General features: G+C 32.8%; 1 protein-coding gene across 12 annotated transcripts in view; it reads right to left on the reverse strand.

The window, feature by feature from the left end:
* Nucleotides 1–14224, reverse strand: part of FER (FER tyrosine kinase) — a 461718-nt gene that overhangs the window by 266042 nt on the left and 181452 nt on the right. For all 12 annotated transcript variants that reach the window (XR_012129973.1, XM_073233126.1, XM_037011947.2 and 9 more), the window contains one exon: nt 6653–6745. Coding sequence is in view for 11 of the 12 variants with exons in the window: in XM_073233126.1 (XP_073089227.1) it covers nt 6653–6745 (93 nt within the window). In the remaining variant the exon portion in view is untranslated. The remainder of the gene's footprint in view (nt 1–6652; nt 6746–14224) is intronic.

Here is a 14224-nt window from a genome sequence, read left to right on the forward strand (position 1 = left end):
TTCTGTTTTTAACGTACACTAAGGCTTACCTGTAATTCTACAAATTCTAAATTTTTTACGCAATAAAGTAGAATTGATCATTTTTTTCATGCACTGCCATCTTTAACCAAAACAAAAATGCATTACCTAATGTTTACCTTCCACAAGGAAACTAGCAACACAATTTGCATTTATAAATTTAACTGTTTTCTGTACTTTTTGAGAACTTGAGTTTTTTTAGCCTTTAGCTAATAATGTAACTGTTACCTAGCATAAAGATTACACAGAGTTACATGTCAGAGATCTATCTACTTTCTTACATAATCCTTTCTGAAATTTTATTTACGAAGATAGATTACTAGGCCAAACTCAACTATTACCTTACTTTCAAAACTTCTCATTTCCTTGGTAGACTTTTTATGCATCTTCTTGGATCTCTTACAGGAGACACTCTAGCAAAACATTTTCTTAAAGGTCTTTCATTTATGGTCTAACACCTCTGCTTCCTCCAATACCTCCTGTTTTTTTCTGACTTTGCTCTTTTTTTCCCTTTCCTGCTTCTCTAGTTCCCTCACTCATCTCCTCTTTACTAGTAATCATTTTTTTCTCTTTATTATTTTTTATCTATTTACTTTTTCTAACTGTGACAAAGTTATAGTTTTACCTCCTCATCTAATCATTTCATTACATTGTTTTCTACAGTTTTATTTTTTCAGTATCAAGTATTCTTCCCTTAAGTTCATACAATAAAAAATGTGCCACAATATTAATACTAACACAGTTTAGTCAATTAACTACATTCAGTGCTGATTTCACATTATACATCTCAACTAAAACTATTACCAGACCATTCTAATGAGTCAGTATGCAATCTTATCTCAGTAGATTTAAATATTATCCATCAAGTTAGGATTGCCTGAATATACAATATCAGTCTGACATGATCGGGTCATCGGTTTTAAGCATTTGAAAGGATGGGACGGGACGGGATGGGACGGGATGATGGGATGGGATGGGATGGGATGGGATGGAATGGAATGGAATGGAATGGAATGGAATAGAATAGAACAGATTTGCTCCCTATACAGTGAAATTATAGAGAATAAATCCTGATAAGCCCTTCTTGAAAATTATGTGTATAATCCTAGTAATTCAAAACTTGCAATTCTGAGAACAATATTTAATTTCCTAAACATGATTATACAGGAGAACTTCAGTGTATGTAAAGCAAAAAATTTAATTTTTATTTTCCCATTTTTCTCTATCTTGTGTCTAGCCAAAAAAAAAAGAAGAGGTAAATTAAGAACTAAGAATAAGGAAAGACAACTAAGATTAAAAATATATAATATTCAACTTGAATTTAACAAACATGCCTTGTTAGAGGAAATACAAGGTTGCTCTGCTAGACCTGAAGGAGAATATTAAAAAATACAAGTACTTTATCACCTTATACATAAAAAGAACTGTATTACCCCTGCTCAATGGTGGAAACCAAGTATTATATAACTGATGTACAACTTTAATATAGTAGAGTTATAACTTTCCAATTCTCTAAAAGAAACAAACAATTGTATTTACTATGTTATTCTATATAATGGAAGCACATCTTTTCTTCCAATTATTTATTTATTTAATTCTACTACAAAGTAATTGTAAAATTCAATAACATATGTCAATAGAATACAGCAAAATATGAATTTTAAGGGGACAAGAGTTAAATAATTTAATAATTTTTCTGATGTCTAAAGAACAATTATTTCCAAAATGCACTTTATTCTGATTTTAAAGAACGTTTTTCAGACAGTGTTAGTATTAGAAGAGTGTTTTACACTCCATGGATCAGTGATATAAGCAGTACTCACAAAGGACTCTAAGATGGAATAAGTTGTTTGCTTAACCACTCACTATAGAAATTCTGCAGTAAACATATGGCTCCAGAGAAAGGGCAGTATTTTTGACATGACTAGAACAGATCTTATTAATTAGAATGTGGTTTGAAAGACCTCCAATGGAAATGGACACTCATGATTGCCACTAGGCTTTCAGATTATGCAATCAATTCTAACATCTCTGGCTGTGACTTCCAAAGCAGCCTCTGAGAAATAGTTCGCAAAGCAAAATTGCAACCTCCTGCAACACAGGAAGATGCTGGATATAGAGCAGGGCTCAGTGCCTGGAGGTACTAATGACAGGCTAATGGTTTTAATACACTGAAAAAAAGAAGACAAGCTTAGAGCTAATATAACATATTAAAATACTTCTCTGAACCTAACAATAATTATTAAGCATCTACTATCAGACACTGTATTCAGTTAAAGACAAATTCATCTATCAACCAATTATATCCTTCCTTCCATCAAGACTGCTGATCCAAGTGTTTCATTAGACTGTCTTCAAAGGTAGCTCACCATTTTAGTCTCACTGATAAAAATATTGAAATAAACCGCTATGGCAAATCCAATACAAATATTACTATGATTAATTTTAGTTTTGTTTTTCTATGTACAAAAAAATTAAGTTTATTTTAGCTAAACTTAGGCTTTAAAGTTCCAATTTTTATTTTTACCTGAATAGAGAAACAGTGATTTCACAGCTGTAGCTTTTTTAGGATTTTTAAATTAAATATTCTTCACATACAAAAGAAGAATTTGGATCTCTACCACACACCACATACAAAAATTAACTCACAGTGGATTAAAGACCTACAAAAAGCTAAAACTTTAAAACTCTCAGAAGGAAATAAAGGTGAAAATCTGCATGACCATAGACAATAGTTTTTTAAATAGAACACAAAAAGTATGTGGCATCAAAGGAAAATATGAATTCGACTTGTCAAAGGATACTATCAAGTGAAAAGACAATCCACAAAATGACAAATTTTCAAATTTTATGTGTGTTCAGGGGCTTATATTCAAAATAAATGAAGAGTTCTTATAATTCAACAATTAAAAAGTAACCCAATTTAAAAATGTGCAAAGGCTATGAATAGTTATGACTCCGAAGAACATATACAAATGACCAATAAGCATATGAAAAGATACTCAACATAATTAGTCACTGGGAAAATGCAAATAAAAACCATAATGATATACACTTGACACCAACTTGTATATTTATATTTTTAAATATAAAATAACAAATGTTGATGAGATTGTGCAGGCATATCACTCACACATTCCTGGTGGGAATATAATGTATGCAACCAAAATGGTGCAGCAACCACTGTTGGAAACCAGTTTGGCAGTGCCTCAAAAACTTAAACATACAATCATCATACAACCCAGCAATTCCTAGGTATATAACTGAGAATTGAAAACATATGTTCATGTAAAAACTTGTATGTGAATGTTCATTACAGCATTATTCATAACAGCCAAAAAGTGGAAAGAACCCAAATATCCATCAGCTGATGAATGACTAATATGTGATAAATCCATAGAATGGAACATTATTCAGTCATAAAATGGAATGAAATACTGTCACATGCTATAACACAGATGAACTTTGAAAACATTATACTAATTGAAACTAGACACAAAGGGTCAAAATATTCTAGGATTCTATTTATGTGAAATGTCTAGAATAGGTAAATCCACAGGGTTCAAAAGTAGATTAGCAATTGATAGAAAATAGAAAGTGGAGGGAATTGAGACAAAATGCTAATAGGTAAGGAGTATCTTACTGGGAAGATGGAAATGTTCTGGAAGTAGATACTAGTGATGGTTGCACAACATAGTAAGTATACGAAAAATCACTAAGTGTGCCCTTTATAATGGTGAATTCTGTGTTAAGCATAGCATTAAATATTTTAAATAAAATTTATTCTTCAACAGTATTAAAACATTTTCAATATGCTTAACTATACCATCTTGGAAAGACTTTTATAGAGAAAAGAATTATATATAGTAACTATAAAAATGTTCCTTCCATTTTGCTTTTACCAACTTAGAATAATCTAAAAAATATTATGGCAGAAGAAAATTTTAATTATGATTAAAATAGTTATGCATCTTAGATTATCATGCTTAACACCTGAAACTTTCACATGGACGTTAAGACTCAAGGCCTCAGTTACCTGCATATTTGAGGGAAAACAGCCTTCTCCAAATAAAAAGGACACCTAATACCTTAGAAAAATAGTTGTGTACATTTATTCATATGTATCATAGTGTCATAGATCGTGAACTGCCTCAACCTTTTTAGTTCATGAGATTTCAAAATCAGCAAACACCAAAGGGCACTTAACTGATGGAAATAATGATTGTCTTCATCATGAAGATACAAATATGTTCAACTGGACCTTGAGGCATTGTACATTCTTTAGAACTCTCAATTACAGAGGGAGAATTTTCTTAGAAAAAAAGGACATTTCATAGCTTCAATGATGTTGATAATTTACTAATAATATATCACAATGTACATTTAAAAGTGGTACGTGCTTTGTGGGAAAGGCACTTCAATTCATTCAGGTAATGGCAGTTTGTAAACACCAAGCTTTTTTTACTTGTATCAATTCCTGTCGATGTGGTAATTTTATCTAAGAATAAAGACCACTTTTAAATTGAGAAAATAACATGTAAATACCTTCAGAGATTAAAAAGCTATGGCTTATACCATTAATTCATTAAGATTGTGCATACTATACCTGACATATTTTCAGAATAGCCAACACCTCTGCAACTTCATCATACTGAACTACCTAGATTTCTCCTATTTCTAGATGAAATGAGCATGTCTTAGAAGAAAAAACCTTTCTCATCCTCCAATCAACCCTGATTTATAAAAAAAAAGGCTCTGTCTAGAGCCAAAAGCTGAAGTTCCCATAACTATCAGCTTCCAAGTCATGTATGGAACATGAGGTCCCAGAAGCTACCGTTGAACTCCTCACATACCTGTCTTAAGCATCCCAAACTGTTGGGAAGACAAACATTGGGAGTGTTATCCCATTCCCACAATCAGAGAAGTCTTATTTCTCTGTCACAAGCTAAGCTTTTGAAGCTCTAAATTCCACTCTCCCATCTTTATATCTAAGAATAAAGCTGAAGGAAAACTTGAGTTTATAATGGGCCTTGGTTCTCAAGTATTTAAAACATTTTCTTCAGGTCAATCTTGATCTTATTAGCACATAAATCGGAAAATGGTGGGTGAGGGGCATATTTCATAAATTAGCTCACTAATAAACTGCTACTGGTTGCGGGCACAAAGACCGCTGACCTAAATGAAATAAAGGTGAGTTAATGACAACTGAACCATGTCATGTGTTTCACTGACATATTAATGTTAAATTGTTTTATGAAGTCCCAAGGCATTCGAACATTTCTTTTCAAGAATTCTTTTTATTTTAATTTTTTTAAAAACTTTGATATTCTTTTCAAAAACTTTTTTCTTTTTTTTCCTGAAAAAGTTACCAAAACCTGTCCTCATAGTCTCTAGAACTTATAAATTCTTAATCAACTCTCCTATGCATTATTTTGAATGTCAAATCATAATAAACTAAGTCCTATGAACTATTTATATGTAAAATTGTAAGTTAGTAACTTAAGAGAACAAGTAGTCTTTAAAAGAGACTTACTGTATCTTGTAGCTTTTGCCTATAAGTATTTAAATTTTTACTTGCTATTTAATGCTGCAAGAGATGGTCTACGGTAGTTCACAGATCCCCCCAACCAATTCCCACAGAAACTTCTGTATAGAGAAAGTGACAATGGCAGCATTGAAGATAAGGAGAAAATCTCTTTAATACGAAAACATAATTTTCTTCTTTTCTGTTAATTAAAATACCTGTTGCTTTGCCTCAATCGCATGTAGAAGATTGTTGCTTGCATGGAATAAATATGGGAACGAACATATTTACATTTTTAAAAAGAATTATAGCAAATAAATGAAAAATGTGAATGGGTATTTAACTAATCTATGTTTACTAGACTCTTCTCTAAACAATACTAGGTCACATTATCTTGAACAGCTAAACTTTTAAAGGATAAGAAATAATATTATGATATTATTATGTAGAAACTCAGAAAGATGGGGGGAAAACATATAATTAGTTTGTATTGAATACTGTTTTGACCATCATTCAATAAGAGACTATCATAAAGCTCTATTGTGAATGAGGCATGACTAGAAAAAAAGTTTGCTGATTTAGTTTTAAAGGCAATGAAGAAAGAAAAATGCTCTTATATGTTACTATAAAAATGGGATAATAATATGTGTTATTTTGCTCGGCTACAGATGCTGTTACTAGAGGTAACCAATATATCAAACCCAAGTTTCAAACAGACTTTAATTTTACAGTTAAACTATTCTAAAAAATATGAACACACATGTAAACTGATACATTAAAAAATGCACATATAATAACCCCTATTTTAAAAAATGTTTCATTGGAAAAGAAATTTGTTCATATTCTTCTTCTAATAAAGCCTCAAAGTACATGAATATTTTCTGTAGTTATTTATATGTAGTACAGGAAGTCTATAATACAAGTTTATTTCTTTCCTCCCTACATTAATGTTACATGGTGTATTACTGAACAGATTCATATGTATACAAAAGGTTAAATTACTTACTTTTTTCTATTTGTAAGGACAAATATACATGTGACTTTCACTAATATAGCAGAAAGAAGCTAGACAATGACTATTTCCAGTATTACATAGTTCATCCTACTTACTGTTGAAGAACCCAGTGCAGATTTTGGAGACCTAATTATTCCAGCAATTGAATGACGAATAGATTCAAATTTGGACAGCCTTTCCTTTCTTTCCTGGAAAGATTAAGAAAGAAATCCTCAGTAGTAATAAACTATCCAGTATATATCCAATAATGCTAGTTATTGAGATCTTTATCCACAGCTCATATCCATCCACCATGTCTCCCAACTAAATAAAATATAAACTTCTTGCCATTAAAGATGACATAATCAAATGCATATTAACTCTATAGCATCTTCATTTCCTGGTCTTGCAGTAAATGTCTTGATTTGGGGAAAAAAATTAAGAAATAGAAATTCACGAGATGAGAGAAAACAAAAAAATGCAAAGAAAATTCACATAAAACCAAGCATTAAAATGCAGGAAAAAAAAGACAAAGACACAAGCTAAAAGGTACAGTCTAACATAGAAGATTTCAGATAGCACTGTACCTGTGAGGAAACGTCAAGAAAAAAAATAGGGAAAACACAGGAAGAGAACTATATAGAACACATTCTTTAAACAGTGAATTCCACTTAAGTAGTTAGGAAGTTTCCCAAAAATTCACATGGTGACAATGATGATGATGATGACAATGACCTGAAGGAGATGGTGACAGAATAACCTCTAAGGCAAGTCAATCCAGGCTGCCGTTTGCTATAGGATGTATGTTTCTGAGTATCATTTATCACAGTTGAAGGAAACCTTTCCTTAAAATTTCAGATCTTTAGATTCAAATGCAAATGAATGGGGTAGGTTAGATGGCAAAAAAGAAGAGAAAGAACAAAAATGAGAACTGGAATGTAAAAAGGAGTATGATGGCAAAGCATGTGTGAGGCATCTGTAATGGAAGCATTGGTCAATTTTCCAATAATGACCACACTTCAACCGTTAATCAGCAGGAGACAAAAGAACATGAGATCCTATTGCCAAGCACTGTATTTCCATGTCTTCCATCAGTAGTTATACTCAACTTTACTCATCAGTGGAAAGTAACTAAAATAGGCCTCAAATAACATCTTTTTATTCCCTTTGTCTCTAATATCTAGAGTATGTCTAGTAAATGTAGACATTTTTGGCCATATGCTACCTGATAAACAGTTTCTGAAATTCAAATCTTGTTTCTCCTCTTGTCTACTCCCACTTTATTTACTTTTCATTCTAATGTTGCAGGGCTAATAGTTATTATCCTATAAATACACACATACTAATCATTTAAAATAATCTTAGGATAACCTTATTACAAATAGGTGATCTCAAATTCTTTTCCATCACCATTATCACTTACATTACTAACTTACTTATGATACTATGTAAATCACTATCTCTTCCTCAATTTGACCATCTATAAAATGGAAAAAATTAAACTTTGCTCAAAGGTTACTAACAAGTAAGTTACTATAAGTGATTAAACATTAACATGTTAAAGGTACATACACATTTAGTAAAATTTACTTTTAAGAAATAAATCTTTAATGTAGTACAAATGGTCATCATCATAGAAATGTGAGCTGATATCACAGGAATGTGAGCAGTCTATAGCCTTAATCCTAGCTGTAGCTTCATTTTATTTTTTAGTAAAAAATCACAGTAATGGAGCCACAGGAACTACTGAAGGAAAGACATCCTTGAAGTACTGAAGAGTAGAGTGGCCTTTCTTTAAAGCATGTCCATCTTCAACCTCAGTGTTTGGGAATTTTTTTCAAATATATTTCTGGTACTTATGAAGTCTTCTGAAGTAAAGACATTTGGGGAGGTAAAAATTGATAAAGGATATAGCTAGGATGTGGAGAGTGAAAGAGTGGGGAGTAAGGCATACATGGCAGTTGTTTTGTAATTAGATTTATAAAGAAATATATTATGATGGTGTAAAGCACACACATTGGCAAACACTGTGTTAGCTGTAGTTTTTCTACTCCCAGACCTATCTGTCCATTTTCTTACTACTCTGGAGCATTTCTGCCCCTGACGGAGTGGCTGTGGAGGTGGCAGTGGTGTTAATCATCAGTGACGCTGATGTTGATATTGCTGCTGATACTACTGATGGGAAGATGAGATCAAAGTGCTGACCTCACCTGTTCGGCAATGAAAAGCTTCACAAGAAAGCACCAGGCACCTCTACTGTGAATTTAGACTGCTCCTCTGACTCAAACTTCTTAGAATACTAGAGAGAGTATGGCCCCAATGTAGGAGTATTGTGAACACAGAACTGAAAATGACATGGGAGGTTATGCAGAAAAGTAGAACATTCAGGGACAGTTTTAGGTATTAGGAAGTATTTTATCTGTAAATGATTTAATAATATTCACGGACATAGATAATAACTCTACTTAAGCTACATGTTGAGCATCAAACCCTATGGAAGGAAAGAGAACCATTTCCCCCAAACCCTTTGATAATATGAAAAAAGAAAGTATGTTCTTAAGAAGCTAATATTAATAGATCTAATGAATAGATCCAGGTGTGGGGTAAAGACTTCAAAAATTGCTTCCTTTATATTAAGATACAAAGCACAATATATTGTGTGTTAGGAGGGATACAATTAGTGAAAGTACTCTTTCATTTAAAGGTTCATTTTATTTTTTTTTAATTAAGTGAGGCAGGGTCTCTCTGTGTATGTGTGTGTATGTGTGTATGTATGTATGATACTATTTCATAATAATTAAAACTTTACCTACTATCAATTTAAAAAACTCCATAAGAAATAATAACTAATTACTCACAGTTCAAGTAAAACTATACCTATCAGGTAGAGAAGTTACTCTCACTACAACTCCCAAATTGCAGCAAGACAGACTCTCTGGTCACCTCAGGTTCTGATTGACTAAGGATGTAAAATGTAAGAACTGAGGTTTTGCTGGTTAGAAACTTTAACAAAAATTAACTCTTCTAGATGCTGTAGTAGGCTACAAATAAACAACTTTAACCAAAAAGCACCTAACAGTTCTCAAAGCAGGGCTCTTAAAGGAGGCACTAAAGTAGAAGAATAGGTACATGATGTCAGAGGGATAAGGAGTATAAATCTGGGCAGATTATTTAAGTACCCTGGTTCTCAGTTTCCATATCAGTAAACAGGAGGACACTGGACTAGGTAAAATCTTCATCTCAAAAACTGCATGACCATCTCCAACTCCCCAATCATTTTCATTGCCCTGAAGAGTTCCATGCGTCAGGTTGGCCGCCAGAGTTAACTTCCCTTAGAGCATTTTTGTCACATTCTGCTGGAGGCAACCTTAGAACCTGACTTCCAATGGGAAGGTGTGCTTGCTGGCACACTTTACTTGCTAAAATGAGTCATTAAAACAATAACCAAGTATTATTTCTCACAGACTTTGTAAATAAACCCAATCTAATAACATTCTTAGAAAAAAAAATGAAAAGTGATTAATTGGTCCACTAGGAAGAGTCAGATATTTATTCAAATCAGGAGGCAATAAGAATCAAGAAACAGATAACAATATTCATGCTCAAACTCCACGCTGACTGCCAAATATCTTTAGGGCCACTTATGTAAGGCAACTATGAAGTCTGGAGGGACTTTGTGAGAAAAAACTACAGAGAAATTATAAGCCAGGGAAGCCTGTCTCCTGAAAAAAATTCTATGCTGTTGACTCCATAATGTAAATGAAATACTCCAAATATCGACAAGTCCTTCATAAAAGGAATGCATTTATCAATAAACAGATACCTGAGTCTTTTGCTGATGTTAATTTGCTGAGGAGAATAAAGGATATACAATTTTTATTCCCATCAGGATATAGAACTTACATATTAGACAGTTTGTAAATAATTTATTTTAGTGACCAGGTTCTGACTGAAGACAAATCATTTTAGAGGTATTCACTGCTTAGTAACCTAGTTGTCATACTGTCTTTTTAATTTGATGCTTGCATATCAAGAACATTTATTAAAAGAAACACAGCCTCCCCCTTGCTAAGTCAAGCATTTTCATATTCTGAAATAATGAAATGGAAACCAAACATGCAAAAGGAACATCTGAATAATTATTAAGGTCTTTTCTTAATATAACAATGCTAGGAAATTAATGGTATAACAGAACAGAGTTTGATGATACCTAGGTTGTAAAATGTCATAGCATTCTTTTGCTTTCTTGACTCTATCTCTTAAAAAAGATGATGCCTGTAGGAAAACAAGACCCAAGCAGAAGGTTATAATCAGCTCCCTTTCTATTCAGTATTTAGATACAATTCATTTTCCATGGTGCTTTTCTCAAAATGTATGAGCAAAATGGCCAAAGATATTCTTTTTATAAATTGTCTAGTGCAAGATGCACACCAACCAGGTTCATTATGAGGAACAATTTAAGTGCTGACTCAGTAACTTAAGTACTGATAGGCTCTGTTCAGTAAACAACTGCACATTACAGTTTTTTGAAAAATCACAGTATTATGAGTTAAATTATCAAGACTCAACTGAGATTCTGCTTTTAAAACAATTAAGAGACATAAAAAGGGAATAAGTGTATTTTCTTTGGTTAAACCAATGAATTGCACAACAAAAGATACATTATAATGAAAGTATTATTTCACTAGAGGTATCAATGTCAAGCAAAGAAGGCAATTTACTAACTGCAGCCACACCCTCACAAACTCCCAAGTTCCTTATTCTATTTAACACATTATTTTAATCAGACAGAAATAACCCCTTTGCCATTTCCTACAGCAGCTGCTCGTGTCTTTCTCACAGCAGCTTCCTTACTTCTGTCTCTCCCTGATCTTTCCTCCCATTTTTTCCTTCTTTCTCTTCCCTCTCTCCCTTATGATGCTGAAAGCTTATAAATATTAGCTATTATTATTTTGATTTTACTAATACTGATAAGGACATTTGGGCTGTTTGTATCTGGCTGTTGTGAATAGTGCTATGAACATGCATACATATGTATTTGATTACCTGTTTTGAACTCTTTCAGGGATATATCTAAGAATGGATTGCTGAGTTATAGCATAATTCTAATTTTTAAACTTTGAGGAACAGCTAAACTGTTTTCCAAAGTGGCTGACCTATTTTACATTCATACATTATATGAAGCTTCCAATTTCTCCACAACCCTCACTAACACTTGTTTTTGTCTGTCTTTCTGATCATAGCCATCCTAGTAAGTGTGAAGTGCTGCTTGCCTTCAATTTTTAAGGATATTTTCACTGGATATAGCTCAAAGTTGATGAGTTTTGTTTTTTTTCCCAGCACACTGTCTTTTGGTCTCCATTGTTTCTGGGATGAGGTCAGAGATAATGTAATTATTCCCCTTTGCATAAAGTATATTTTTTTCTGACTGCTTAAAAAAAAAAAACCCAGCATATAAGTAATGTGCTTTTTTTCTTTTAACTATCTTAGTTGAGGTTTGTTAAATTTCATGGACGTGGGGGCCAAAAGTGTTGGAAAACATTGACTACTGCCTCTTGAAAATGTTTTCTACTCCTTTTTCTCTCTCCTCTTCTTCTCAGATTCTCATTACATGTGTGGCAGCCCATTTGATATTACCCCGTGATTTCAAACAGTTATTTTTTTTCTCTTTTTGTTTCAATGTGGATACTTTCTTTCAACCTGTCTTCACATCCCATTGATCTTTTTCTCTCTGTGACCAGTCTACTAGTAAGTCCATCTAATGAACTCCTCAGTTCTGATATATTTTTAATTTCTAGAATTTCCATTTTTATAGTATTTACATCACTGCTGAAATTCCCCATCTTCTCATCGCATTGTCCATTTTCTACATTAAATACCTTAGCATTTTTATAACAGCTATATTAAAGATATTGTCTGATAATTCCAGTATCTGGGCCATCTCTGATTCTATTTATTTTCTTAGCTGTGGGTCACATATCTCAGTGCAAATTTTTTTATCATATGCTGGATACTCTGTAAAAAAGAACTTTACAATTTGAATTCAATAAAACTTACCTCAATGAAGAGGCATACATCCTCCTTTTTTCTGTCAGCCTCTTAGAGTTGGGGCTGTAGTTAATCAGGTCTGCTTTACTCTTAATCAGTTCATCACCAGCCTCTAATATTCTGAAAGCTAGATCAGTTTTCCTTCAGCTAGGAATGGTAGCTGAACCCTGGCCAGATCCCAGTATCCTGCCTACGCTTCAAAGCCGATCTATCAGCTTCAGGAACTATGGGAGATCTCTTCGAGCTTTACAGCCTCTTTGGAGAGTGGCAGAGCCTAGGGAATTCTCTTTGCTCTCCAGTCATAGCCACAACTTTATATATCTTAAAAGATAACTTGCAGCCCTTAAGAATGGTCCCTTGCAACTTTCCATATCCAAACTGGATACAGAAATTCATGTGTATTTTATTAATATTAACCAGTCATCATTCCATTACCTTTATTCATGAACAAAAGAAATACAAAGACACAATTCAAAGGTTTTCAATATGACAAAGAAGGCCATTAATTTATCAAAAGTTACATATTTGAATTTGACCACCATTTTCTAAGGCAGTCAATTACCACAAAGGCCTTTAGACTTCAAGCCTATATTCTTCAGATCATTTAGAAGTTTAAAGTCCAGACCTCTCAAAAGTTTTGAGTCTCGTTATTTTGTTTTGTTTTTGTTTGTTTTGGGGAAGTATTGGTTTTGTATTTGCTACAGAGGACCTCACAAAAGTACTACAAAGACTATTATGTAAATATTTCATTTTTTGTAAATGTTTAAGTTTCCAACTTCATCTAAAAGTTTCCTGAATGGTTTTACTGTTTAGTATTCTCATATTGCTCATGTATGAATAATCCTCTTATCTCTTCAGAGCTCCTTTCGCTACTGAACTAGTAATTGGAAACATTTGGCATTTCAAGGCCTCAGTCAAGATTTTATTTATTAAAATGGAATCCGAAACTGCAGGATCTAAAAGAAAATTCTAAGACTTAATGAAAGAATAGAAAATAATGTATTTTAAAGAAAGGAATGTAGTACTTATTGCATTTCTTTATCTGCAAATAAAATCCAACTGGGAGACGTGTTTTAGGAAGGAGTCAATCGGGTCCTAAGCATTTGTTTCACCCTCAGCCCCTCTGAGAGAAACTGCAACACTATGGGGTTGTTGGTGCCCCCTGCTTGTGAATGAAATCAGTAGAACAGAAGGTAGAGCTGAGGAAAGCAGACAGACAAATTCTTGCTGACATGGTTTGAATTTCTGGGTATTATCTAGTTACATGAGTGGATAAACTCTCGGTTTTTGCTTTAACTACTCTGCTTTGGCTGACTGTTACATAGAACTAATACAGTAGGCTTTTCTAACTACACTACCCATTAGTAATTGAAGATTTCCAATAAGCAATTATGAATGTTACAAATGTCACTGACAAAGTAATAAAAAACCTTTATTTTTATGTTTTAGACACTTCATTTTTAATAGGAAAATAAAACTTTTAATATTGAAATACATTAACATAAATGTAAAAATTATTTGTAAAATAAACACTATGTTGTGATAATTATTCTTACTTATCCTCATTAATTTAACAGTGACAACACATTACATACAAAATAACTGCTTAATGTGTTTAGGAAAATCCTAGTTTAGATGAC

The sequence above is a fragment of the Manis javanica genome, chromosome 1, assembly GCF_040802235.1.
Source record: "Manis javanica isolate MJ-LG chromosome 1, MJ_LKY, whole genome shotgun sequence".
Taxonomy (NCBI): domain Eukaryota; kingdom Metazoa; phylum Chordata; class Mammalia; order Pholidota; family Manidae; genus Manis; species Manis javanica.